This window comes from Hyperoodon ampullatus (genome assembly GCF_949752795.1).
Source record: "Hyperoodon ampullatus genome assembly, chromosome: 1".
NCBI lineage: Eukaryota > Metazoa > Chordata > Mammalia > Artiodactyla > Ziphiidae > Hyperoodon > Hyperoodon ampullatus.
The window spans coordinates 125905168-125931921 of NC_136914.1; the positions used below are offsets into that span (position 1 = coordinate 125905168).

The following is a 26754-nucleotide window of genomic DNA, read 5'->3' on the forward strand; positions in this document are numbered from 1 at the left end:
AAAGGCATGTGGAGCCCTAGGACCCTCGGCAAATGTGTTTTCAGAGACACCAAAACGTTACTATGATACACTTCTCTGCTGGCCCTTGCCGTTTATCACTGAAAAACTGCTGCTGCTGCTAGCCCTCACAACGGCCTTCTGACAAGTCCCCTTGGCCTTTCCTTAACTGGTGACAGAAGTCACACAAACAAAAAGCCGCTCCTTGTACACACATTGCGTGCACAGGCTGCCGCCCTCCCCTGGCACCCTACCCAGCACCAGCAGGTAGGATCAGAGCCGCCTCAGGGGGACTGCAGCAAGGAGAGGGCTGGGCAGGAGGCTGCCAAGGGCAGGGAGGCCCCAAACCACAGGCAGCTCCGGGAAGCCCCAGGGTCACACCAAAACACCACTAATAAGCAGCTGCTACAAAGACAGGGAGGTGCGCAGGGGGAGCAGGGCTGCGCAGCTGCACCAAGCAAGAAAGAACCAGTATCCCCTCTGGGCCAGGCCAAGGCCGAGCAAGGGGTGGTCCCAGTCACCCTAAGCCCTCGACCCAACACTGGGAGAACTCTCCGACCCCAAAGGCGATGAAGTACGAGCCCTTCCCGTCCCTGAACTCGCCCCAGGACCTCGGGTGCCCATCCTCCAACGGACCCGCTGCAGGAGAGCACAGATTTCAGGAACACCTCCCCCCACCCCCAGCCCACCCTGGGAGATCACCCACGGTGGGAGAGGGGAGCAGAAAAGCCAGACCCAGAGAAGTGATCAGCCCTGGGCGGGGGGCGGGGCGGGGGCAGTGTTCCTTGGGTCGCTCAGGCACACTGTGGATGTCCGAGACGCCTAGACGTGACCACTGGCCCCACCCAGGCCAAGACTCCCCCCCCCCAGCCAAGACCCTAGCGCCCCAGCCCTACCAAGGTGCCAGCCCCCAGGGTCCGACCCCCGGACGCCTAGGGTGCTCCCAGGACTCTGCGCCCGGCTCCTGGGCACCGCCGCACCCAGACTTGGACTAGCTCTGGCTGCAGCGGACACAAGCCCTGGGCGGGCGGCAGGGACGCAGCGCCCGCAGTGCGACTGGCGCAGCTGCCGAGGAGCAGGGCGCGCTGCCCAGACCCCGACCCCACGGCCGGGGAGGGGCGCAGCGCCGGGAGGACCGCACCTCCGACCCCGCTGAGCCTGCGGCCCCGGGCGCGCTCACCCCGCCGCCGCCGGGCAGGGGACTGCCCTGCATTTGACAGCACGCGGGTGGGCACGGGAGAAAGATGGGCACGGGACAAGGATGGGGACGCGAACTGGGCCGAGGCGCGGATCGGTCCTGGTTCGGGAAGGCAGGGCCGGGACAGTGGGATGGGGACCCGCTCTGCACACAAGGAAGAAGGGGTCCGTCCGGGACCCGGGAGAGGGACATGGGGGCCCCCTCCAGAACCTGGGGTAAGTGGGGAGAGGGTCTGTTCCGGATTGCGGAGGGAGGTTAGGAGGTACATTCCGGGTCCAGGATAATGGGGGGGGGGGGGGGCGGAGGCAGAAGAGGAATGGGAGAGTCATCCCTGGTGTAGGGAGGGAGGATGGAAAGGTTTTTCCGGGACCCAGGAGAAGTAGGAGGGGGTCTGCTCGGGCGACCACGAGGTGTGAGCAGGGCACCACGCACGACCGCAATGAGAAGGGAGAGGGGCCCATCTGGCAGCGGGCAGGCGTGGGGAGGGAGTGCACCCCGGTCCGAGGGTAAGAGCAGGAGGGGCGGTTTGGGACCGGGCCGTGGTGGGGGGGGGAACCCGTGGAAGGGGGAGGGCGACGGTGTGAGCAAGTCGCGGAGTGGAGGGTAGGGTGTCGGCGGCACCACGGAGAGGCCGGTCCCGGCCGGAAAAGGGGGTCTGCCTCGGCAGCGAGGGACGGGTCCGCTCACCTTGGGTTTGTACAGCCACTTTCGGAACCTGTTCATCATCGCCGCGCCGGCCCGGCCCGGCCCCGGCGGCCCTCACCTCCGCAGCGCTGCTCCTGGGCCCGGCTGCGGCGCGGGGCGGGCGGACGCGGGGCAGCGCCGGGCCGGGGTCCCGCGCGGACCCGGGGCGCCGGGCGGGCGGCGTCAGGTGCGCGGAGCAGGTGCGCCGCCGGGAGATGCTCGGAGAGCTGCGCGCGGTACTGACCCGCAGACCGCGGTGGGCAGGCGGACGCGCGGACTGACCAGACACGGGGGCGCCGGGTCCTCTGGGCTCACTGACACCAGGTGCCTTGGCCGGCCACCGCCGCCCGAGCCACACATGCGCCGACGCGCCGCGAGCCCCAGGCCAGCCGCAAGCCACCGAAGCTGCCCAATCCGGTCACCGGGCCGCGCCGCGCCGCGCCCCGCCCGAGGCGCGCTCCCCCGCAGGCGACCCGGAGCTCCCGGAGGGGCCGAGAACTACAAGTCCCGACGGGCATTGCGGGGAAGGAGGGGCCCTGGATGCGGCCACCTTTCTGGACTGCGGGCGCTGTGCATTCTGGGGGTTGTAGTCTTCCCGCGGACGGCTCCGGAGCGCACAGAGGTTGCTAGGTGACAACGCCCAAACTGCGCCCCAGCACCGCCCCTGCCCTGAGGGTTGCCGGGGTTCCGGAAGAGCAGAAGTGAAAGGGGAGATCCACTGCTATTCCGCAGTCCCCTCGCGCCTGCCAGCCCTGCAATTGCCGTGCGGCGGGCGGTGGCGAGAAGGGAGGTTCCGGAGCGCCCGCGGAGCCCACTGACAGGTACGGGGGGAAGGGAAGCAGGCGAGACCCGAAAGGGGCGAGGCGCGTCCCCTCAGCACCAGCACCACCCACGTGTAACTTCCCTAGATCTGCGGGCCAGTTCTCGTCTTTCTTGTTTCCCATCTTCTTGCTTTCGCTCACCACCTTTTTGGTCTTCTTCCCAGCTCCTTGACTAAAGTTAACGGTGCTTTTTTTTTTTTAATCGCCACAATAAACGATGCTTTTTAAAAAGATATTCTCCCGTATTCACTACTTCCCCTAGCCATGCCCTAATTTGGATCCATAAAAACAATCAACAAAATCTGAGAATCTATTAAGTGCTAAGCAGAAAGCTAAAAACAAGTGTGTGGTCTCACTTGAAACTCCCTCTGGTACCTGAAGGATCAGGCACAGAGAGGCTGCTGCGCTCTGGCTGGAGGAGGAGACTCTCCCCCAACCGCCTCGCGCTTTCCCCTGCCCCCACCCAGCACCACTTCGGGTACGTGCAGATTTAGGGTGCACAAGAGGGAGGTAACTCTCTCTTGATAGAGAATTTATGCTCTGCTGCTCATGTTATCACTGGCCCAGCGTCCAGGTGCGCAGATGGGCTGGACTCCCTGGCCCCTCTATTCCATTAGAGTCAATGTGAGTCTAGGCACAGGCAGAGATTTCTGAGATTTCCCTGAGTGCTGGCAGTGCTCCGTGTTCGTTTTTGAGTACCTGATTGATCCTCCCCACTCCCCTCCAGCTACCACCCAGTCACTGCTCCCCTAAAGAGCAAAACCCCTCCGGAGTTGCGTCTTATCTCCAATTCATTTCCACCTTTTCTCTCTTGATACTGCTCCAATCAGATTTTCACCCAGCCCCTCCTCCCAGGCTCTTTATCTAAGTCATACTTGACCTCCATGTTGCTAAATCCAACTATGAGAGCTCAACCCCGCCTCTTCCAGGAACAAGTGTCCCAGCTGAGTACTCCCCTCCTGGACACACTGTCCTTACTTGGCTGGAGCACACCTCACTCTCTGCCTCTCCTCCTGTGGCTGCTCCTCCTCAGTCTCCTTGGCTGGCATCTCCTTGCTCCTCAACATCCTGACACTAGAGCCCCGGGACTCGGTCCTTGGAAGCCCCTCTATCCACCCTTTCCCTGGATGATTTCCTGCGGTCACATGGTTCAATAAACAACTATTTTCTCCTGATTTTCCCAAACCTGCATCTCCAGCCTGAACCTTGCCCTGGGACTCTAGACCCCTTTCCTTGTTCTTTGCCAGTTGGATGTCTACCAAATTCCCCCAAATAAAACGTGTCCACCTGCACTCCCAGTCATCCCCCATAAATCCTGCTCTTCCCCCAGCCACTGTTTCCAGTCCGAGAACTTGGGTAGACACTCTGTGGGTGTGCCGTTGGCCTACTCCAAGTCTGGGACTGTTGCTGCTCAGAGCCTCCCTTCCTATGCTTCCCAGTTTGAAACTGTGCTCAGGATGAAGGCTGACCTCAGGGAAATGGGTGTATAGTTAGGATTAGATTCAGCTTTATGCAATGAAAAATTTCAACATCATAGTGACCCAAACAAGATAACTGGTGTGTCCATAAAATAGGTCCATGGGGAGGCAATCTTGGGAGATATGACACCCCCAAAAGTCATCAGGGATCTGGGCTCCTCTAGCTTGCTCTTCTGCAATCTTTGCATGTTTCCTCATGGTCCAGAATTGCTGCCTAAGTTCCTCCCATCACCTCCGGAGTCCAGGCAGCAGGATGGAAAAGAGAAGAAGTGTATGCTCCTCCCTTTCAAGGAGACTTTCCTGACATCTAAAACTCTTCCACTTCTTGGCATACCCAGATGTCAGGAAGGCTGTCCTCCGTGCTCTGGGGCCCTTGGCCTGCCACCTGCTGTCACCTTCCTGGAAATCTCTGGCTTCCCAGTCCCAAGCCTGCCCCTTTCTGGGCTCCCTCCCCGGGCCGGGTGCAGGGCCCCCCCATCTACAGAGCCATCATTCTTCCTGGTTGGAGATGAGTTCCCTGAACACTGGTGCCCAGAGTTACCACCGGGGAACCCGAGGCTACCCTGCACCCCTCCTGTCCCTTCCTACACGACCTGCTTCAGGGCGCTCAGGAACCCTGTCCATCAGTTCTGGGATATTCCCTTGCATTATGTCTCTCCCATTTTTCTGAAACTCCTGTTAATTGGAATTCAGATCTTTTGGAGTGGTTCCCCGATTTTCTTGGTGCTTTTCTCCTACTTCCTACATCTTCATCTTTTTCTGCTCTCTGGGAGATTTCCTCAGCTTTATCTTCTGCCTCTTCTATTTATATCTTCAGTTCTGCTGTCATATTTTAATTTCCAAGAACTCTTTCTTTTCCTGCAGATGTTTCTTGGATACCGTGTTTTTCTCCATCTCTCAGAGGTGGTATAGTTGTTTGTTTCCAGGTTTTTCCTGCTGTGTATGTTGTCTGCTTTCTCCTACTTCCTTTTTTGCTGGTTTCTGTTTCCATGTTTGGTGTCAGAGGCTCTCTGCAGTGTCTGGTGGCATTTGGCCTTCATTCTCTTTCAAGTGATGGTGGGGGGACTTACCCAGTGGACTGTGATTGTCAGGGATTGGCCATCTCATTGGTGACCCCCAGTGTCAGTGTATGTGGCTTTTGTTTTTTCACTCAGTCACCATCCTGGAGTGCCTCAGTCTGGGTGCTGCCATCCAGAGCCATTCCAGCTTGTTGGGCGGAGAAGAGGTGCCCCTGCTGTCCCCAGGGCGCTAGCAGCCTGGCTTTGCCAATAGCTGGGGCCCAAGAAGCCAGCGGCATGGTGACCCAGGGAAGCTGCTCAATCAGCGTGGAACAAGGGGGGGATGAGAGAGGAGCTCCTGGGGGGCTTGGCCACCCTGCTCTGAGGACAATTTGGGGGTCACCTGTTAGAACCACTTCTTGGGGTCCCATTCCTACCCCAAGCGGCTTCTCCAGGGTCTGCCAAAGAAGGGCTCTGAGCAAGCCAGTCTCCTGGAGCTTGTCTGTTTCTGGAACGCTCAGGCCTGGCCACTGACTGGCTATGCATCCCCTCTGGGTGCTGGTTACATCATCTTTAAAATGGGGGTATTGAACGTGGTGACCCGAGGATTCTTCTTGGCCCACACTTTGGTGTTTAGGTCCCCCTCTCCCTCCGAGCAGGGCCTGCTGAGTCATCTACCACCAAACCCAAGTTGGGCTGAGGGCCGCTCAGGCTGACTCACAAGGTGCCTCCACTCTCTGGCCTGGCCTCTCCCAGGGGTCATCCCCACCCGTGCACAGCTGGAGGGCTTGGGGGCACGTGGGGCATCCAGGGAGCCTCCAGGGGCAAGGCAGAGAGGGCTGCCGGGGCTATGGGTGAGTGGGAGCCTGTGGGCGGGCTCCCCAAGGCCTGCAGGGACACAGTCCAGGAAGTGGGCCTGGGGTTACCCCTGCTGGGGTCCCCACTTCCCTCCAACACTCCTTGCCCCACGAGGTCCCAGGCTCCCTGGTGGATCTCCTGTCAGTTTGGTGAAGATCCTTCACCACCTGCCGAGCTGACAGCCCAGGGTGCATGGAGGGCATGACCTGTCACGGTTTGCTTTTAGGGTCCCACCTGGGAAGATGGCATACTATGGAAAATGCATTGAAACTGTGATTAAGCTACTGGACCAATTTAAACCTGAGAAGGACAGTCCCGAGCAGTTCCTGGAGGCTGCGGCCACCTCCCTGCAGGTAGGGTCTGAGTGGTGGCTCAGGGCTCACGGGGAGGCCATAGCAGTGATACCTGTCAGGAGCTTTTTTTTTTTTTTTTTTTTTTTAAATTTATTTTACTCATTTATTTTTGGCTGCGTTGGGTTTTCGCTGCTGCGTGCGGGCTTTCTCTAGTTGCGGCGAGCGGGGGCTACTCTTTGTTGCAGTGTGTGGGCTTCTCATTGTGTGGCTTCTCTTGTTGCGGAGCACAGGCTCTAGGCACACAGGCTTCAGTAGTTGTGGCTCATGGGCTCTAGAGCGCAGGCTTAGTAGTTGTGGCGCACGGGCTTAGTTGCTCCGCAGCATGTGGGATCTTCCTGGATCAGGGAACGAACTTGTGTCCCCTGCATTGGCAGGAGGATTCTTAATCACTGCACCACCAGGGAAGCCCTGTCAGGAGTTTTTTAGTCTCATTCCTAACAGCCACTTTCCTTCCTTCATGAGGAGAGGCCCAAGGCGAGATTCCCAGCTAGCCAAAGGCTTACATCAGCTCTCACTCTGAATCTCGGGTGCCCTTCAGGGATGGGACCCCCTCTTTGCTTCAGGAGGCATTCCTAGCTCCCAGAATGTGCATCAGACTACTCTCATGACAAGGGAACATGGGCGCCATAACTCGGGTTGCATCTGTGGGGTCGTCCCATCCTCAGCTGAAGGTGGACGGGAGTCAGCCTCGCAGGCACCTTGGCTCAGCACCCTCCACTGGGGGACATCTTCGTCCCCCAGGGCAGGGATGTGCGTGGGGCAGAGGGGCCACACCTGGAAGAGCTACTCGGCTCTTGTTCCCATGCCCCGGGGGTCCCTGTCCTACCACAGCCCACCCCACTTCAAGCATATGCAGAGAGACCCTGGGCTGAAGTCTCTGGGCCCAGGTCTGTCCTCGCTCTAGCACCTCGGAGGCCTCCCTGTGACTTGACCCCGCATCGGTCCGTCCATCAAGGACAGGTGCCAGGAGCAGGGGTACACGTTGCAGGGGTGCCACCTTCAGGACTCCGGGCCATGGAATCCGTTGGAAGGGGCATCCAGAGGAGACTAGTCCACCCAGGGAAGCGCTCGGGGATTACCACTCGGCCTGCTGCCCCCATCCCCCTCGCCTGCGTCCCCTGGAAGGAGGAGCAAATGGGGTCTTATGGGATGTTCCCAGTGAATCACCAGCTGCAGCCTTCCCTTACTGTGCTTAACAAGGCCTGTGAGCTGCTTTGCTGGCCCTGGGATGTGACTGTGGCCAGGCCCTACCCCCATACACCTGCAGGGGTGTGGTCTCTGCTGTTCCGAAAGACAGACCCACCTTCCCTTTCTCCATCAGCCACCTTGTGGTGGAGCAGCTGGAAAACCTGGTTGGGAGGATGAGGGGTAGGGCCCCAGCAGTGCACGCAGAGCTGGGGAGTCTGGAAACCAAAGCCTCTCTCACAAGAGAAAGCTTGGGACTGCTGCCCCAATCCCTGCTCCCCTGTGTCATTCAGCAAAGGATGTCTCTGCCAGCTGGAGCCTGGCAGTCAGCACGGACTGGGGCGTGGGCTGCACCTCCTCAAACTCTCCCCCGAGACCCTAAGCATTTTGGGGGAATGATGAAAACAGCCAAGACCAGGCCCATCCACAATCCTTCTCTTTCCCGGTCTGAGCTGGCCTTGCACAGCTCAGCACAGCCCCACCTGCAGGCCCGGCCCCTTTGGCTACTCCTTCTGTCTGTCCGGCCTCACTCCCCTCAGTGCGTCTTTCCCATCACCCACAGCTGCTATGCATTCCCTCATCCTAAAAAAAAGACCTCTCTACTCCAATTCCCTGTGTCACCCACATTTCTCACCCTCCATTTCCAATGACACTCCTCGGTGTCCTGCTCTCTGTCCCCAACCCTGGCCCCCCAGGCCCTGCAGGGCATCCCTTACCACTCAGCAAAAATGGTAAAGTTAATGTCCTTATTTCTCCAGAATAATTACTGAAAGTGTGTTTGTTACAACAAATAGTTTGGGATGGGAATTCCCTGGTGGTTCAGTGGTTAGGACTCTGAGCTTCCACTGCAGGGGGCACAGGTTTGATTCCTGGTCAGGAAACTAAGATCCCACAAGCTGCGCGGCACAGCCAAAAAAAAAAAAAAGTAGTTTGGGGATTTTTTCCCCACATCCGATGGATTATTAATAGTAAATGAGTCCTAGTTGTCACCGGTGAGCCATGGCATGATGACAGACATGTGCAAGGCCGTGGGGAGGGAGGCACCACACCAGCTCGGCCCCCAACCCAGCGGCGCCCTGAGTCTTCCATTGGGGCCGTCTGCGTCTTTGAGATGTGCCTATGCTGGACGGACAGAGAAGCAGCTTCTTTTACAGATGCACCTGTCTTTTACATCCTTTCAGAAAGCCATCCTAAGTCCAAGTGGAATGGTACACTGGAAACTGACACAGTTTGGACAACGTACCTTTACTTCCAGCTGTCAGAAAATTGGTGCAGTACACTGCTCTTGTTAGGCCAGGGCTCAAGACTGCCACCTGGCAGAGAATTACACAGCACATAGACCCACTGGCAGAGAGTCCGGGGAAGGGCAGGGCTGTGGATTCAGCTGGGTCCCCCAAAAAGAAATGTTGACGTCCTCACCCCGGTTACCTATGAATGTGACTTTATTTTGAGATACCATCTTTGCAGATATAATTAATAATCTCAAGATAGGGAAAAGTCCAAGGATTTGCAGATTGGGGGCAGGGTGTGGTGACTCTCCCTCTCTAGACTGAAGCCTGGGAACCCCTCCCGTGACACACACACACACACACACACACACACACACACACACAGCAGCCTCCCAGCCCTCTGACGGGGGTTCCCTCGGGCATGGTCCCGATGGCATTTCTGCACAGAGAACATATGTCAGTGGGAGAAGATTTGGTCTAAGATCAGAAAGGGATCCATTTACCATTGAGAGAAATTTCTCCCTCAGAAGCACCGTGCACGAGGGGGGCTAAGGCGTGGGGAGCAGCCTCTCCAGATGTCAGTCTGCGGAGTGGTTGTAGAAACAGAAGCGGCCTGACGTCTGGGAACAGCACTGAGGACCCAGCTGGGGGCCTGGAGCTGGAGAAAGGACGGAGTGCAGGAGGGGGTGGCACCAGCGACAAGGCACTGCTGCCAGCCAGTGCCCGGCCCTCAGTGGGGAACAGGAAGGAGGAGGTGCTTCCCACCCTGCCTCTCCTGTCCCAGGCTTTGCCCACCCCCACTGGTTAATATCTCTTTGGAACCAGTGTCATTTCATTCGTGCACCACCTATAAGGGGGATGGAGCCTGGTGGGCGTCACTCCTCCGGGCTACCCAGCACCACGGCTCGGGCACCAGGACCACCAGGTTGGGTGTAGGAATGTCCAGAGAACTGCCTGGGCCTGCAGGACAGAGGTGGGGTGTGATAGGCACAGCAGGCAGCTTGGGGTACCCAGAAAGCCCATGAGGTCTGAGTAGCCCTCGCAGAAGGGTCTGGCTTTGAGAGAGATTCCCTGGGGGTGGGAGGAGAGGGGGAGAAGGAGATCCGGCCACTCAGCAAACAGTGGGCAAGAGGGCAGGTGAGCTCTGAGCAGGGGAACGAAAGGCTCAGCCCTGGGCTGGCAGGAGAGGTGCCCGGCAGCTGGTCAGTCAGACAGTCTGGGGGTGAGGCAGTGGGGGGGAAATGCCGGTTTGCCAGCCCGCGGGAAAGGGGTGGGGGGGAGGGTGGGCGGGGAAACCGGAATGGGCTTGTGCAAGAGGTTGGGGGAAAAGCAGGAGTGGGTGGAGCCTGGCAACACCAGCCCAGGTCCCTGCGGGAAGGCCCAGGGTGGCAGCGTGGCGGGGTGGCAGTGGCCAAGTCCCAGAAAGCCTTGTTTCACTTTCTAGTCCGTAGTGTCAGAGAAAACCTGGGCTCAGGAAATATTTTTTATCTTAATAATTTTTTAAAATACTTGATACATTGACATCAAAGATCCAAAACCCAAAAGGTTCAAAATGATATCCAGCAGGGGTCTCACTCCCACACCGGCCCTCCCAGGAGACCAGTGACCTGTGGTTCCTTCCAGAGACGGTCCAGGCCTGTCTTGCATAGATAATAGATCTGGAAAAATTTTGTTTAAACTCTAAATTTTACGTTTAAAAGTTATATATAATTATATATGTATTTTTAAAATCTTTTTCAAAATCTTTTTTAAAATCTTTTTCAAAAAGTCCTGCCTTTGCTTTTTTCACTTAACGAGATATCCTGGGGACTGTTCCACGTTCTTATCGTGAAGCCATAAGCATCCTTCTGTCTGGCTGTGCCAGAGCCATCGCAGCTGTCCCCCATGGACGGGATCATGGCTGTTTCCAGACCTTTACTGTTACAAATCGCCGTGGGACTGACTGGCCCACTTGTCCCGCTGCACCTGGCCAGATGTGCCCAGGGTCAAGTCCCAGAAAACACACGTGCAAGAGTATTGGCCCCCATGATTTCAAAAGATCTTTCCAGTTGACCCTCCACAGAGACCTTCACGTTGACACTCTACCTGGCAGGTGGGGAGTGCTTGTTCCCCTATAGCTTGCTTATATAGCGTGCTAGCAAATGTTATCTTTGCCAACCAAATAGGTGGCAAAAGGCAGTTGGTGTAGTTATAATCAGCATTTTTCCTGTTTTATATATATATATATATATATATATTTTTTTTAAAGACAAAACCCATACTTTTATTACAGTTTATTTATTTATTTATTTTGTTTATTTATTTTTGGCTGCGTTGGGTCTTCATTGCTGCGTGCAGGTTTTCTCTAGTTGGGGCGAGCAGGGGCTACTCTTCGTTGCGGTGCGCGGGCTTCTCATTGCGGTGGCTTCTCTTGTTGCGGAGCACGGGCTCTAGGCGCGTGGGCTTCAGTAGCTGTGGTTCGCGGGCTTCAGTAGTTGTGACTTGCGGGCTCTAGAGCACAGGCTCAGTAGTTGTGGCGCATGGGCTTAGCTGCTCCGCGGCATGTGGGATCTTCCCGGACCAGGGCTCAAATCCGTGTCGCCTGCATTGGCAGGCATTTCTTAACCACTGCGCCACGAGGGTAGTCCCTCTCCTGTTATATTTTCATGAGTATTTCTTTTTCTGAACTATCGCTTGGACCTGTGTCTGTTAGGAAACAGTGTTTGGCTATAACAACACCAGGAAAGCAGTGGCTTAAAGAAATTAGAGGTATCTTTGCTCACATAAGAAGCAGTCTGCACATAGGCAGTCCAGGATGGGTTCAGCAGCTCTGTGGTGCCATTAGGAACTCATTCTCCTTCCTGTCTGCTTATCCATCCTTAGAATGTACCCTTTGCCTTGTAGTCACAAAATGGCTGCCCTACTCCAGCATTGCATCCATATCCCAGAGAGAAGAGGAGAAAGGCAAACAGTATAAGGCAGGCACCAGCTGAATCTCCCTAACTTTCAAGGAGCTTTCTTGGAGGCCACACCTAGCAATTTGCCATCAGATCTCATTGACTGGAGCCATGTGCCACATCAGCTAGGGTCCTGGAAAAGTTTTAGCTGGGCACACTGCCTTTCCCAACAAGACAGCTTTCTCCTGTTAGGCAGGAAGAAAGGGAGAGGGGCTTGTGTGGGCATCCGGCAGCCTCAATTTCCTCTGCCTACTTTTCTGACTTCGGTCTTTGCATCACTGATTAGCAGGAGGCCCTGTGTATTGGTGATATGAATTTCAAACCCTGGGTTGCAGTGAAAGCGGCGTCCTGGCCCCGGCCCCTGATCTAGCTCTGTCCTTTCCCTGTGGCTCCAGCAGACAAGCTGGGCCTGTAAACTCTGAGGATCTCTCGTAGGAGGCACTACAGGTTGTGAAGAGCCGGCAGGCTGTGGGCCTCTGCTTTCCCTGCCCACAGCCCAGCCCCTCCCCAGGACTGCCCATGAGACCCTTGTCGGAGCACTTGCCACTCTCCCTGGAACCTTCCCTGGTCCCCAGACTCAGGAGCGCTGAACTTGACCAAGGCCCAAGAGTGTATCAGGAACTCAGATGCCCTTGGGTGGTAGCCCTCTGGCCTCAGTGACTAAGGCTGGCCCAGGATTTGGGGCTGGCTCCGTACTGCGGCCTTCTCAGTGGGGTCCAGGCCTCACCCTGCCTTCTGTGCTAGCCTGGCCAGGAGGACCTGGTCTAGGGCTCAGTGCCTTCTGACCTGCGTGTCACCTCTGGGCCTCGGTCTCCTCTCTGTGACCTGCTGGCCTGACCTTCCCGGCGGAGAAGACCTGGCCTGTGGACCAGAGTGTCAGGTCCTGCCTGGCTCCTCACCTTCCCAGACCCCTGGGCCAATGCAGACCTGCCTGACCCCCTCACCGTGGGCAGGTGGCATCCTGTAGCCGCAGGCTCAAGGCTCCGGCCTTATTAAAAATACACATTCACACCCCCAAACACAGACGTTCAAGTGAACGAGAAGTGGAGCTGTTGTCGTCTGAGCCTGGGAGCACGGGGAGGCTGTAGGCAGGCATCCCACAATGTCATGCAGCCTCAGCACGGGCAGCGCTGACTCAGGGCATCCTCCGTGCCAGCCCTGCTGACGCACTGCTTTCCGAGCTGCCTGTTCCGTGCCCCCCTGGCTTCCTTTGACCAGTGCAGTAAGTTAAAAGCGGGGACTGGGGCCCAGCTGGGGCTCGTGCCCTCTGGTGTGGGCACAGCCCAGGGGTTAGAGGAGCCTGAGAGGGAAAATGAGGCAGGATCCTGGTTGCTGAGACCAGAGCTGACCCCGAGGCAAGAGCCCCCCACCTCCCCCTCCTAGTTGTGCTCCGTGGGGAGGAGCCTCCACTCTGTGCCCGACCTGCACTGGGACATCACGGGGTCCCCACGGCCTCCCATGGAGGCAGGGTGCTCCACTCCCTCCCTTTGAGCACCCAGATGACATTCCAGCAGGGAAGGGGCAATAAACCTGGTGTGCGCTGCCAGCTGAGGGAGCCAGGCTGTGTCTGACCCTGAGGGTTGGTTAGGGATGCCTCCCAGGTCAGGTGACATCTGAGCAAAGACCTGATGGGAGTTGGGGAGCAAGTGTGCAGGGAAGAGCACTGCAGGCAGAGGGAACAGCCAGTGCGGAGGCCCTGAGGAGACATCCCGCGTGTTGGAGAAAAAGAGGGCAGCCAGTGTGGCTGGAGTGGAGCCAGGATGGGGTGGAGGTTGGGGAGTGGGGGGACTCAGAGGGAGCTGGGCCTTGCTGGCCCTTTTAAGGAGACTTTCTGGAGGGTTCTCAGGAAGGACAGACACAATCTGACTTTCATTTTACAAAGAATTCCTTGGTGGCTGGCGGGTTGAAAATACACTGAGGAGGAGAAGTGGGAGAGCAGCTGGGACCCCATAGCCGGAGCTGATGCATGGGATGGTGGGGTGGGTATCAAGGGCTTGGTCTGAACGGTGGAGCAAGGCATTGTGTTTACAGAGCCTGGAAGGCAGGGGAGGGCAGGTCTGAGCAAAGCCCATGGGGTCAGACACCCAAGCAGGGAGGTGGAACAGGAGCAGAGAGCACTTCCCGAAGTCCAGGGAGAGCCGGCCGAAGTCCAGGGAGAGCCGGCCGGGCTGGCGCACATTTGAAATCAGCACATGTCAGCCTTGACAGCAGGTGAGTTCACCCAGGGGACAAGTACAGATAATGGAGAAGAGAAAGAGGAGCCCAGGAGCGGAGGTCAGAGGTCAGAGGTCAGGTCATAGGAGGACGTCATTACCCCGGATCAGATGGGGTCCCCGCAGGAGCCCAGAAGCCACTCGGGGCACTGGAAGGGTGGCTGAGTCAATGTCGGGGCCCGGCCCCTGCCAAGGGAGGAGGGGAAAGTCACCCCGCTCGCCTCCCATCTCTCCTGCAAGTACGTCTCACCAGCAGAACCCAGCTGTGCCCAGAACCCCCCCAGAAGCGGCTGGAGAAGGCGGCTCTCAGACCTTCAGCCCCTGAGGTGCGGAGACCGGGAGGGAGTGAGAATGATGCCGTCTGCCCACCGGCATCCAGCCACCCCGCTCACACGCGTGGGGTCCGGGGCTCCCTGAGGTCCTGGGCTCGTCCAAGACCCCTCAGGTGATCTCATTACTCTGTTGTTTTCTTAGCGTAAAGACAAGGGAAGAAATCACAGAGGAAAAGGTAGATTTGACCTCAAAACAAAGTAAAAACGGGACTTCCCTGGTGGTCCAGTGGTTAAGACTCTGTGCTCCCAATACAGAGGGCACAGGTTTGACCCCTGGTTGGGGAACTAAAATCCCACATGCCACATGGCGCAGCCCAAAAGAAAGAAAACAAAGTAAAAACCTCTACGCTCTACATGCTAAAAAATGTTTTATGCAAAGTTAAAAGGAAAATTATAAGCTTATGACAAATAACTATCACACTAATGACCATGTTAATTCCCTCAATATGCAAAGAGCTCCTAAAAATATTATCCAGGGCTTCCCTGGTGGCGCAGTGATTGAGAGTCTGCCTGCTGATGCAGGGGACACGGGTTCGTGCCCCGGTACGGGAAGATCCCACATACTGCGGAGCAGCTGAGCCCGTGAGCCATGGCCGCTGAGCCTGCGCGTCCGGAGCCTGTGCTCCACAACAGAAGAGGCCACAACAGTGAGAGGCCCACATACCGCCAAAAAAAAAAAAAAAATTATCCAAATAAAAAAGGTTAGCCAAGGATATAAATTGATAATTCACAGAAGAGAAATACAAATAAATGTCCAGCAAATGTATGAAAATTTCATTGATAATTAAAAATTCAAAATAAAGCAAGGGAATGCCAAAACTTATCTAATAGCTTGTCCCAAAAAATTTGGGGGGAGGAGGGGAATGATACTGCTAGCGAGAGTTTATTTTGATGTGTTTTACATCTGTTGGGATCCTGGTCTACATTTTCAGTTTTACACGGTATTAAGTATTTTGTCATCTTACTATAAGTTTTCCAGAAACATCATTGTAATGGCTGCATCCTACTCACCCACAACATGGAGAGATCGTGTCTGATTCCCTGTGTTGACAGTTAGGCTGTTAATAGTTTCCACCACTGCATGTACCGTTGCCCTGAGCTGCTTGTACATGGATATTTTCTGCTTTTTGTCTGGTTTCCTTAGATTCCCAGAAGTGTGGTTACTGGATTAAAGTGTATGGAAAATACAAGGCTCTTAAAACATATTTCCAGATTGCTTTCCGGAAAGACTCACCAGCACCATCCCACCAGCCCTTCTTGTTGCTGCATTGGCAACATTAGACGTTCTTTTTTTCTTATTGTCAAAAACTTAACTGGTTTTTTGAATAGGTAACACGTGACACACACAGGTCACAAACCCCACAATATTCCAAAGAGTAAGTGGAAAAAAGTCAGTCTCCGCAAACACTGATTGCCTCCCCCAGAGATTTTCCTTGCTTGTTTTTTTTTTTTTTTGTGGTAAAATACACATGACATAAAATTTACCATCTTGACTGTTCTTAAGCGTGCAATTCAATGGCATTAAGTACATTCACGGGTGACCATCACCACCGTGCGTCTCCAGAACCTTCTCACCTTCACAAGCTGAAACTCTGTCCACATTAAACAACAGCTCCCCACTCTCTCCCCCTCCCCCCGGCGCCCCCCCTTCTACTTTCTGTCCTGGGAATTTGAATCCTCTAGGGGCCTCACGTGACCAGAGTCACACAGGACTTTTCCTTCGGGGTCATTTTCCTTGTTTATTTCCGTCTTTGCCCCACCGCACTGTCACCGCCCAGGAGAGCCGGCGGGACCGATTCCTGGGGGAGGACCTGCAGGGTCCGAGGGTCAGTGTTCCTGGCGGCTGGGGCGCTGCCCACTGCTCCGGGGAGGCACTGGGGACCCCCACATCGGGAGGTGGCTGCCCTCTCCCCTGGCTTGGCCGGCAGCCCCCTCCCGAGCTGTTTCTCCTCCAGACCCTGAGCCCCCAGGAGCAGGCGTTCATCATGGAAGTTCTGTCCGGGTGCCTCGAGTACCGGAAACTGCTGACTATCGTGGTAGACGCCTTCTATGTGCGGGACGGCCGGCTCTGCCTGTGGGCCGATTACAGCCTCTTTGAGGGTAGGTGCCCGTGGCCAGCCACGGTGGGGGGCCCATGGGTCCCTGCAGGCCAGTCCCTGGTCTCCTTGTCGGCCGCAGGCCCTCGACGGCGACGGCGCACCACCCCCCACCCCCGTATGAGACGACGTCATTTGTACTGTTGTATCAGGTTATCATTTTCACGTGGGCCCAGATGGCGCGCTTGCCTCTGGTCACACGCCCTGCTGGAGGCGGGCACCTTCAGCTCAGTTCGCTGCACCTGCAGTGCACCTGTTGGGCCCTTAGCCTCTGGCTGACTTCCCCAGGGTCAAACGCCGGGGGCCCAGGGCGGGGACCCCCATGTCCTCCTCCCCGCTCTTGTACCCTCTCTCCTTAGTGATCTGCTACCTGGCCACTTTCCAGCTGGAGGAGTTCGGCTTTCAGCTCTTCTGTAGCATCATGAAGTCCCAACCCATCCACAAGGTGTGCAAGGTGAGCCCCACCTGCCCCAAGTTCTATTCTTAAACCCAAGGTCAAAGGTCTGCCCCATCTGGCGCTGACCTCTTACCTTTCTGGCTCACTTTAATGAAAGAAACTGCTGGGTTTGTTCTGTGTTTAAAACGAACCCATACCCTCTCTTTGCTGCGAACGTGCTCTTTTTGTGCCTGGGGAATTTGGTTTCCGTTCCTCATGGTCTGGTGGGTGGTAGCTGCTGGACGCTAGCTGTTAGTCACGACACGGAGTCCTTGCCTGTTCAGTCCGGGCCTCTGGAACCTTCTTGGGCTCCTCTGACTTGTGACCAAGCTCTAGGCCCAGGGCAGCCTCTCCTTCCTCCAAGAGGGGCTGTGCGGCTTTGCAGGGCCGAGGGACCATTTCTGAGCGGGTCTGAGGATTGGTACCCTTTGAGAGGGAGCCTGCAGGAGCCCACCCCCCTGTCCTGCCCGGGACCACTCCTGTGGCTGCCTGTTTCCTGTGCAGAAAGCCTGGGACTCCTGGGCCTTGGGGCCAGCAGGACCACGAATGAACCTGAGGGTCCTGCCCTCTGCCGGCTACTCCCACAAAGCATTTGCTGTGGGCCCGGCTTCCTCCGCAAGCAGCTCTTGCTTCACCCTCACAATGACCGGGTAAGGTCACTCTTACGGGCACTCATCCCACAGTTGAAGAAACTGAGGCACAGAGAGGTTCGGTAACTTGCCCAACATCACACAGCACATGAGTGGCAGAGCCAGTTCTTGGAGCAGGCTTTCAACTGTTGGCTTGCTCCTCCTTACTTAGCTTGGTTGTGGGGGGGGGCGGACACACACACACAGTCACCAGACCAGGACAGGGACTTCCTGGAGAAGAGCGGGGAGAGCTCAGGCCCCAGGAGTGCTTTGGGGCCTCTCTGGAAGGAGGCTGCAAGCTCTGCAGGGGCAGCTCAGGCAGGGTGGGGTAGAAGCCTTCCCACTGCCCCCGCCTGGGGAAGGGGAGACCTGGAGCAGTGACACTTGCCAGGACCACAGGCCCCAGAGATCTGCACCCTCCCCCAGCAGGTAACCTGAGGCAGCATGTTATTTTTAATGACTCGTTTTCCTATCTACATATAAACATAAGCAATTCACAGTGGGTAAATATTTGCATAGTTATCTTAAGCAAGGGCTTCATTTTTTGTTTTTTATAAATTTATTTATGTATTTATTTATTTATTTTTGTCTGCCTTGGATCTTCTTTGCTGCACGCGGGCTTTCTCTAGTTGCTGCGAGCAGAGCAGGAGCTACTCTTCGTTGCTGTGTGCAGGCTTCTCATTGTGGTGGCTTCTCTTGTTGAGGAGCACGCACTCTAGGCGCATGGGCTTCAGTAGTTGTGGCACTCGGGCTCAATAGTCGTGGCACGTGGGCTCTAGAGTGCAGGCTCAGTAGTTGTGGCGCACGGGCTTAGCTGCTCCGTGGCATGTGGGATCTTCCCGGACCAGGGCTCGAACCCGTGTCCCCTGCATTGGCAGGCGGATTCTTAACCACTGCGCCACCAGGGAAGTCCCAAGGGCTTTATTTTTATGACAGCACTTTCTGAGAGATCTTTGGAGACTGCCCAGGGCCAGCGTACTGGCTGGAGCGCCTGCACTTGGTTCATGCTGTGCTGTCAGAGTTTTGAAATTCTTAATAACTGTTGAGCAAGGGGCCCACGTATCAATTTGCAGTGGTGGAGCCAGCCCTGCCCCGCCTTGGCCTGCAGAGCCTGCAGAGCCTGCAGAGCCCATGGAGAGCAGCTCTTGGCCAGCGCAGTGCCTCTGGTGCAGGTTCCTGGGCATTTATCTCCCTGGAGAGTTTCTGGGGGAAGATTCATGGAAATGGCCCATTCACACTACCAAAGAGCTGGGAGCTGCAGGAGGTGGTGTGGCGCCCCATCAGGGCCCTCTTCCTCGGCCCACACCTCATGCCCCAATCCCCACAATGCCAGTCCCGTTAGGGTCCACCCGCCTTGGGTTCAAAGACAGGGAGCAAGCTGTTGGGGACAGGACGGCTGCCCAGGGAACCCCCCAGACCACACCCGGGTGCTGTCACCACTGTGGTCAGATGAGCTGGTGCTTGGGCAGCCTTGGCCGTTGTCTCCTTGGGAGACAGTACTGTATGTGGGCATTCTAGGGGGACTGGCCCTGGGACGACACCTGGAGGGGTGCTGGCAATCCTGCTCCCTCCAAGGGTGCTCACACTCACATGCTGGAATCCTCTGGACGGCCAGGGAACCCATCCGGAAGCCCACCCCGTTCCAGCCCGTTCCCTGGGGGGGCTGCCTCCACCGCACCCCCAGAGAGAAGGAGGCCCCCTTTAGGAGGGCCCTAGCCCCAGGGCGGGAGGCAGTAAGTATGTCCCCAGGTGGGGGTCAACAGACCAGCTGCACTGTGTGGGAGGAGGGGGCTTGGGAATGGAGGAGTGGGCTGGGAGGGGGAGTGCAGAGACCCCAGGGCACAGCAACGGGGGCTGACTGCCTCCTTCTGACAGGAAGTGGGAGCAGGGCTGAAAGAGTGGGTGGGAGAGAGGCGGGGGGACTGAGCCGGGTAGGGCGGGGAAGCTGAGGAGAGGCCCCTGGGGTGGGGTGGGGTGAGCAGGGGCCAGGCTGCCAAGTGGGAAGCTGTGGAAGGCTCTAGAAGGACACCTGGCTGCTGCTCCGTGAAGAAGGGCGGGGAGGCCTGAGGGGAGGTAGGAGGTGAGCACGTAGCTGCGGGGCAGCGGCCCCCCTGGGGAGGCAGCCGTGGGGACCAGAGACCCTGCCCTTGCCCACCGCTACCCACTGGCTCAGACGCTCGAGTTCACCATGGCTGCAGGGGCGCCTGCTCAGCCCATTGGGCCCCACGTGTGGCCTTTACTGCCCCAGCAGCCACTCAACCAGAGAGGAGAGGACAGGCTTCTCCAGCCCTCCGGGAGTTGGCCCAGGTCCACAGGGGGTGCGAGGGGTTGGAGCCCGGGGGCCCACGGCAGGCAGGGACCCACTGGCTCAGGCGGGAGCCCCGGCGAGTGAGGGGCAGCTCCCCCCAGCCCAGCAGGAGGGGGCGAGTGGGATGGGGCGCCCTGCCTGCTGTGGGCCGCGGTCCCCTCGTGGGGCGATGGCCACACCTGTCCCCTCGGCCCTGACTCTCCCTGTGGAGGCACCTGGCCCCCACGGCTCTCTCTTCCCTCAGTTCCTTGGGTTCCTCTTCAACCCCTTGAACCTGGGCTCATGGATCAAGGATGAGTGGAGCCTCATCTACGAGACCACCCACGTGAAGGAGCACTGGATCGACCCCCTGATGAGGTGGGCAGCGCAGGGCCCCCACCCAGTGCAGGGTGGGTGGGGCGTCCATGCGGGCAGCCAGCCAATGGCCAGCAGGGCCTGACGGCCAGTGGCTTTAGGACCAGCTGGATCAGGGGGGCGGGAGCTGGCCCCTTCTGCCCTGGAGCCCACTGGCTGAGGAGGGTGCTGTGCCGGTGCCACCTTGCTGCAGGGACCCTGCTGGTCCGGCCCTGGTCCGGGGATGCAGGGGCGGACGTGGGGCGGGGAGCTGAGGCAGCAACAGCCTCCGATGGGCTCTGGCCCACATCTCTTCCCCAGCTGCCCCCAGGGTGCCACTCCTGGGCCTGGCACCCCAGAGCTGCCCTCTGCCTTGCCCTGCCTCTCCCATGGCAGGCTCCGGCCCACGCTGGTTTTGCTGGTACAGGCCAGGACCCCCAGGCAGAGGGCCAGCTCAGTGGTCTCTGGGGAGAGGCCTGCTAGGGCCAGGGTGCAGCTGTCTCCTCCAGTTTTTTCCCTTCTGACGGGGCTGGTGGAGCTACCTTATCTTGCTGGGGACAGGTAGACAGAGGGTTCTGGCACAAGCAGACCCCTGAGGTGCCAGCTATGTGTGGGAGGCCCGGGGCCCCGGGAAGGTGGGAGCCCCTCGTGTGGGAGAGGAGGCCCTGGCCCTGGGCAGCGGGGTGTCCCCCAAAGCTGCCCCTTCACCAGGGAGACGTCTTTGTCTCCGCCAGGCTGGACTCGCTGCCTGTCCGCAGGGCTGCCACCAGTCACCTGGGCCTGCGGGGCCCTGCGTCCCTGTCCTCCATCCCATATGCAGCCTTCCCCACTCGCTCTGTGACCAGCCCCATCACAGACCTGTCCCTTCCCCCACTGCCCCTCCCGAGACCCCACTCCCTCTCCCGAGACCCCACTCCCTGTTGGCCCTCAGACATGCCCTTCCTCCCCTTGGTGACCTTGGTCCTCAGGCTGGGGCAGGAGCAGTTCAAACCAAGCTGTCTCCCCAGGGGAGCCCTGCAGGAGGGGACACCAGCCAGGTGGGCAATGGTGGGCTGTGCCCACCCAGGGAGTGGAGGCACAGAGGGAGCCCAGACTTTGGGGCAGCCCAGTAGGGCCCTTCCCAAACCCCTGCTCCAGGGCCCCCCACCTCGAGACTGAGACTCTCCCCCTGCCCTGTCCGCTCCCAAAGCCCAGCTCCCCCTGTCGCTGGCACAGCTCCAGGGACCTTCCTTTTGAACCACCAGCCTGCTCCCTGCTCCTGGCTTCCTCCCCCTGTGCCACCTGCTGGGGACCAGATTAGCTCCACGTCCCAGCCGCCACTGGGCGGTCCTCAGAGCCCCCGGATTCCTACAGCGGGGACCTGCCCTGTCCCCATCCTCCCGCCCCCCACCCCCACCTAGGACGAGGATGCTGCTGGGCCTCAGTCTCCTCCTCCGTGCTAGGGGAGTGCTGGTGCGTGTGGCTCTGGGGTGTGGGGAGCCGGCACCCGTGAGTGAAGAGCGGCTACCCGCCCCCAGGCAGACCTAAGCTCCTGGAGGTCCTTCAGGTCCCGAGGGGCTGTTCCCTTGTTGGCGTGCTTAAGAAGTCACCCTAAGTTGCCGCTCCCACCTTTGCCTTCAAGGTGGCAGCCGGAGGTCCAGGAGCTGATCAACCAGCTGCAGGGGGCGTTGACCCATCAGCCCCCTCTTCCAAAGACCAAGGCCAAGGTCACAGAGCCCAAGGAGTTCAACCTGACGGCCCCCAGGCCCCGCGCCATCCCAGTGCCTGAGCCAGTCCCCGTGGTGGCCAAGACCAGACCAGTAAGTGTGGCTGATCGCAGGGGGCTTAGGGTGTCCAGGCAGGGAGAGTGGATCATGTGGGCCAGTGGGGCTGGGCTTTTCCAGGGCTGAGGGTGCCTGGACCAGACCAGGAGCATTTGATCACCCTCCCCAGCCCCATCTCACCCCACAGAGAGGGAAGCCCAGCTGACCCAGAGCCTGCCCAGTGGAGTGGGTTCCTGTGCTCCACCTACTGAGGTCTGGTCAGTAGGCGTGGAGTGGAGCTGTTGGCTGCGGGGCACAGGCCCATCTGCACTTGGCATTTGGAGCCCACTTTTATTTAACCCTGTGGCGGTGTACTGCTCCCTCCGCACTGTGTACATGCATGTGTAGCTCACGGTCTCTACTCCTCGGGCTGCAGGGGTGACCCTATCCGCGCCTCAGGGCCTCTGCCTGTCTATCCCATCTGCCTAGGCCCTCTTCCTCTACCTCTCCCTCCCCTGCCTTGCTGACTTCTGTTGGTCAGGGTGCTTTGTATTACAAGTAACAGAAAAAAGCAGCTTAGTCTGGCTTAGACAATAGAGAACCAGCTGACTCTCATGGCTGAAATAGGATAGGCTTCAGGCATAGTTTGATCAAGGTTCTAGAGCCGCTTCTCTGTGACTCTCTTCACCTAGTCCCCTCCAAGGGTCAACTTTATATTTGGGCTAACTTCCCTCATTGTAGCAAAACATCGAGGCCTCATACCCACACTACATCATCCAGGGCATGAGAGGACATCTAGGACCCAGAATTCTGTGAAAGTATGATTAGACCAATTTAGGTTGCATGTCTACCCTTGAACTGACCACCATGACTGGGAATGTAACGTTCTGACTGGTCATGGGCTCTACGCTGAGCATCTGTGATAGACTCAGCTTCCCAGAGCCTATCTGGTTCCCCAAAAGAACTAAGCACTACATGGAGGGTAAGGGGATAGTGCTGGGAGGTCCCAAGGTCCCAGACCACTCCCACCACCTGTCAGGTCTCGTTACAGTCTCTGCCCAGAGAGGCCTTCCATGAACCCCTCGCCTATCAGGTCTCTCTTAATTTCCTTCTCATTGACCCAGATCCTTTTCTTCATGGCAGCAATTAGATTTTAGAGTTGTTTAGTAATTTGTGGGTCTATTTATTATCTGTCTCTTTTATCAGACCTCATCTATCTTATTTTTCCCATATTCCCAATGCCGAGCACAGTCCTGGCTCAGAGCAGACTCTTGGAAAATATCTGTCGGATGGATGGATGGATGGATGTGTGGATGGGTGGGTGGGTGGGAGAATGGATGAGTGGATGGGTGGACAAATGGATGGATGAGTGGATGACGGACGGATGAATAGATGGATGGGTAGATTGGTTTATGGATGGACGGTGGATGGGTGGATGGTTGGGTGAGTAGGTGGGTGGATGATGGATGGATGGTGGGTAGGTGAGTGGATGGATGATCACATGGATGGACAGATGGGCAGATGGACAGAAGGATGATGGATGGGCCTTGTTGCTGAGCAACCCCACAGTCACTCAATCTGTAGGAGCCTCAGCGTTTCTGACCTCAGCTCCTCTGGTCTAAGTGTGTTTATCTCATGTCTTTTTACCACCTGCATCTCTCTCCCTCTCTGCCTGGCCCCTTCCCATCCCCTGCCCTGCTCCTTAGCTGCATGAGCTGTGAGATATTGGTGGACCATCTCCTTCCATGGGGTCCACAGATGGCTGTGCTGGAACCATAAGCTCATTCCCTCCACACTCCCTGCCCTGCCCCATGCCCAGGACCCTCTTCGCCTCCTAGGTTGAGGGCTCATTCCAGGTCACTCATTCAACAAACGTGTATGGAATGCCCAGTATGTGCCAGGCACTATGCCTTCATGGAGCATGTGTTCCAGTGAAAAAACAGGATAAGTAAATTGTAAGGTGTGTTGGTGAAAAATGCTGAGGAGAAAAAATACTTCAGGGAAAGGAGATAAGAAGTGTTGGAGGGGCTGCATGGAGTTCTGGATGGCACGGCCAGGAAAGCCCTCCTGAGAAGCACCATGGGGTAAAGAACGAGAAGTGAGCAAATGAGCCATGGGTTTGTCTGGGGGAAGAACATATCAGACAGAGCAAAGCCTGTGCAAAGGCCCTGGGGCAGTGCCATCCCTCCCCCAAGGGTCAGGGGGCAGCCAGGAAGGGAAGGAGGGGATGGGAGGGGAGGTGTTCAGGGAGGCAGAGAGACAGGATATGGGCTCACAGGGTCCCTCTGGCTGTGGTGGCCGAGGAAGGAGGTGAGGGGTGACCTTGAAGCAGGTGGGCAGTTTTTGAGGTGGACGTGGCTGTGAGAGACCGAGAGGGGTTGAGGAGGGCATCGAGGAGGACCCCAAGGCCTCGATGTGGGCCAGGGATGGATAGCAGTCAGGGTCAGCAAGGCTTGGGGAGGGGAGGGTTTGGGGGCAGAGAGGGTTTCAGGTTTGGACATGATGAGTTTCCTACGAACATTAGACGTGCAGGGGAGGGTACACGGAGTTAGGAGTCTGGAGTTCAGGGGTTTCCAGCGGGCTCTGCCCCACCCACGCTGTGGACACTGCTCCCCTCCAGGAGCCACCCTGCTGTCTCAGTGATACTGCTGCAGCCCCTCCCGCTCACTTTTCTGGGGTCAGTGACACTCTCCCAGCCCTACCTGTCCCTCCAGCGTCTGCTAGGCCTGGGCCCTGTGCTTGGCCACCTTCCTTCCTGCTGCTGGCGTGACGTCCCCCCCTCTCCTCCGCGGGTGACCACCAGCACCCAGCGGGTCCCAGTCAGAGCTCAGTGGCTTCCCTTCCAGCCCTGTTCCTCCTGGCAGGGGCACCACCGTCCACCCTCCTGGCCCTGGCACCTTCCTTCACCCACATCTAGCGGGCACTTCTCACCCCTCCAAAGTGCCGCGGCTCACCACGGGCTCTTCCTTCCACCGCACCACCAGGTCCCCAGGAGCACCTACCGGCCGCCCGAGGAGCAGCGGCTCCTGGAGATGACCAAGAGATACAATCGCCGCAAGGCTGAGGTGGGCCCCCTGTATCCGGAGACCCCCGTGCGGGCGTCAGGGCCAAAAGGCAGCTGGGGAGGAGGGGAGGAGCGGGTAGCTGGCCCGGGGCACCCGCGGTGGCCGGCGGGCTGGAGCAGCCTGTCTCTGTGCAGGAGCTGCTTCTGCGGGCCAGCATCGAGGAGATGCGGTGCGCGGGGCCCAGGCCCCGCGGGGAGCCCCCGGTGGAGGTAATGCCAGCACGCCCACAGCCCGGCCGGCCTTCCCAGCGGCCTCCTCTCACATCATAGACACGTCCCTCCCCGTGCCACGGCAGCGGCCACACTGCGAGGGCCATGGAGGGGTGGGGCCCAGCGCCGCCAGGCTGAGTGCGGCCCGAGCGGACAGGTGCATCGTCTCCTTCCCTGGGTGTCTCCAGATTTTCCATACTGAGCCCTTAGTGTTTCTGTGAGGAAAACCCCAGGGTGTGTTTGTCAATAAAGAAAGTCAGGGAGCAGGACAGGGAGGGCCCATTCTGGGTGGATGCTGAGCGACGCTCACTCGGGGAGCCGGCCCAGCCCCCCACCCCCACCCTGGACCCACCTAGGCGGCGGTGGACGGGGCCGAGGTGAGCCCCCCAAGCAGCTGGGGCAACCCAGGAGAGTGGGCACCCCACATAGTAGCAGCAGGCCCCGGGGTGTGATGGCTGAGGTCCTATGGTGGGAGCATTACCCGCTGCTCGCCCACCGTGGATGTGGTGCCCTGACACCTGAGGGTGTCTGCAGAGCAGCAGTGGCCTGGGCATGGGGCAGCCCAGGGAAGGTCATGGGGGCCGGCCCCAGGGGCAGTGGAGGAGAAGGCCCCTGAGCCCAGGGGCTCCAGCCCCCCGACTGGGAACTGCGGTCCCCGGCCCGGCAGGCTCTGCACCTTCCCTGCCCCTGCCTGGGCAGCTGGACGGCCTTGGAGGACAGAGGTGCTGCAGGGGACCCAGTGCAGGGGGCGGGCTGGGCTGGAACGCGTGGATGGGCGGCTGGAGTTAGGACAGAGGGGAGTGGGCCAGGCCTCCCAGGGGTGCAGGGCCCCCTGATCAGCCGGGGTGTGTTTGGGGGCACCTTGTGGGCACAGGTGCCAGGCCCTGACCCCCATAGGACTCCAAGAAGAAGCTGCGGCTCCGATTTCCACCTCGAATCCTCAAGGCTCCAAAACTGACCTCCTACAGGGTGAGCAGTGCCCCTGACTGTCGTCAGGGTGGGCTCGGGGCAGTGGCTCCAGGCCCCTCCCCCTGGGGACCCACCTCCGGGCCTGTTCCCCCGAGGACAGCCCTGCACTTGAGGCAGAAGGAAGCGCTGGGGAGGGGGCAGGTGTGGAGGGCAGGAGGGCAGAGGGGCACTTGCTGCTCTGAGGTGCCCCTCCCCTATCACAGCCGGCCCCCACTCTGTCCTGCAGCCCAACGATGACGCCCCGGTCAGGCTGAACACCGCTGCCATCCTGCGAGAAGGGGCCTTATATCAGCGGCAGGTGGAGAGGGAGCTGCAGAGGTGGGGTGGCAGCTCCTTGGCCTCCCCTCCCCTCCGGGAGCTCAAGAGGGGCTGGCGCCTGGCAGCTGCAATCCTGCAGAGGCGGCTTTGGGTGGGGGGGACCCAAGCAGGCCAGTGTCAGGGTCACAGCTGCATCCTAGGAAGATGATCCGCCCTCAGTGAGGGAGATGGACTGGGTAGGAGGAGGCTTAGCAGAAGCCTGGCCCACCCCAAAGCCCCCTGAGGGGTCACCTTCTCCTGGGATCCCTTTCTGATGCTCCCTCCCCTACCACCAGTGCTGCAGACCCATGTACTTACCCCAAGAGTTGGGCTGTGGGTGGGAGCTTGGGTGGCTGACCAGATGGATGAGAGTTTGGACAGACACACA

The 26754-nt window shown here is 58.4% G+C and overlaps 2 protein-coding genes across 4 annotated transcripts in view; one reads left to right on the forward strand and one right to left on the reverse strand.

The window, feature by feature from the left end:
* ZFYVE28 (zinc finger FYVE-type containing 28) overlaps positions 1-1921 on the reverse strand; it is a gene marked incomplete at both ends in the record, with an annotated part of 113422 nt that extends 111501 nt beyond the window's left edge. For 2 of the 3 annotated variants that reach the window (XM_079699998.1, XM_079699997.1), the window contains one exon: positions 1883-1921. In XM_079699998.1, coding sequence (XP_079556124.1) covers positions 1883-1921 — 39 coding nt within the window. Of the gene's footprint in view, positions 1-983; positions 1096-1882 lie in introns of those variants that run through there. The other variant, XM_079699999.1, reaches the window with a different exon arrangement.
* Positions 1922-6276: 4355 nt separating this feature from the next.
* The window catches only part of CFAP99 (cilia and flagella associated protein 99), a gene marked incomplete at its 5' end in the record, with an annotated part of 36900 nt that continues 16422 nt past the window's right edge, over positions 6277-26754 (forward strand). The window contains 9 exons of the mRNA XM_079697659.1: positions 6277-6387; positions 16238-16382; positions 16738-16832; positions 19996-20108; positions 21706-21883; positions 24811-24891; positions 25026-25100; positions 25998-26069; positions 26296-26387. Of these exons, the coding sequence (XP_079553785.1) occupies positions 6277-6387; positions 16238-16382; positions 16738-16832; positions 19996-20108; positions 21706-21883; positions 24811-24891; positions 25026-25100; positions 25998-26069; positions 26296-26387 (962 nt within the window). The remainder of the gene's footprint in view (positions 6388-16237; positions 16383-16737; positions 16833-19995; positions 20109-21705; positions 21884-24810; positions 24892-25025; positions 25101-25997; positions 26070-26295; positions 26388-26754) is intronic.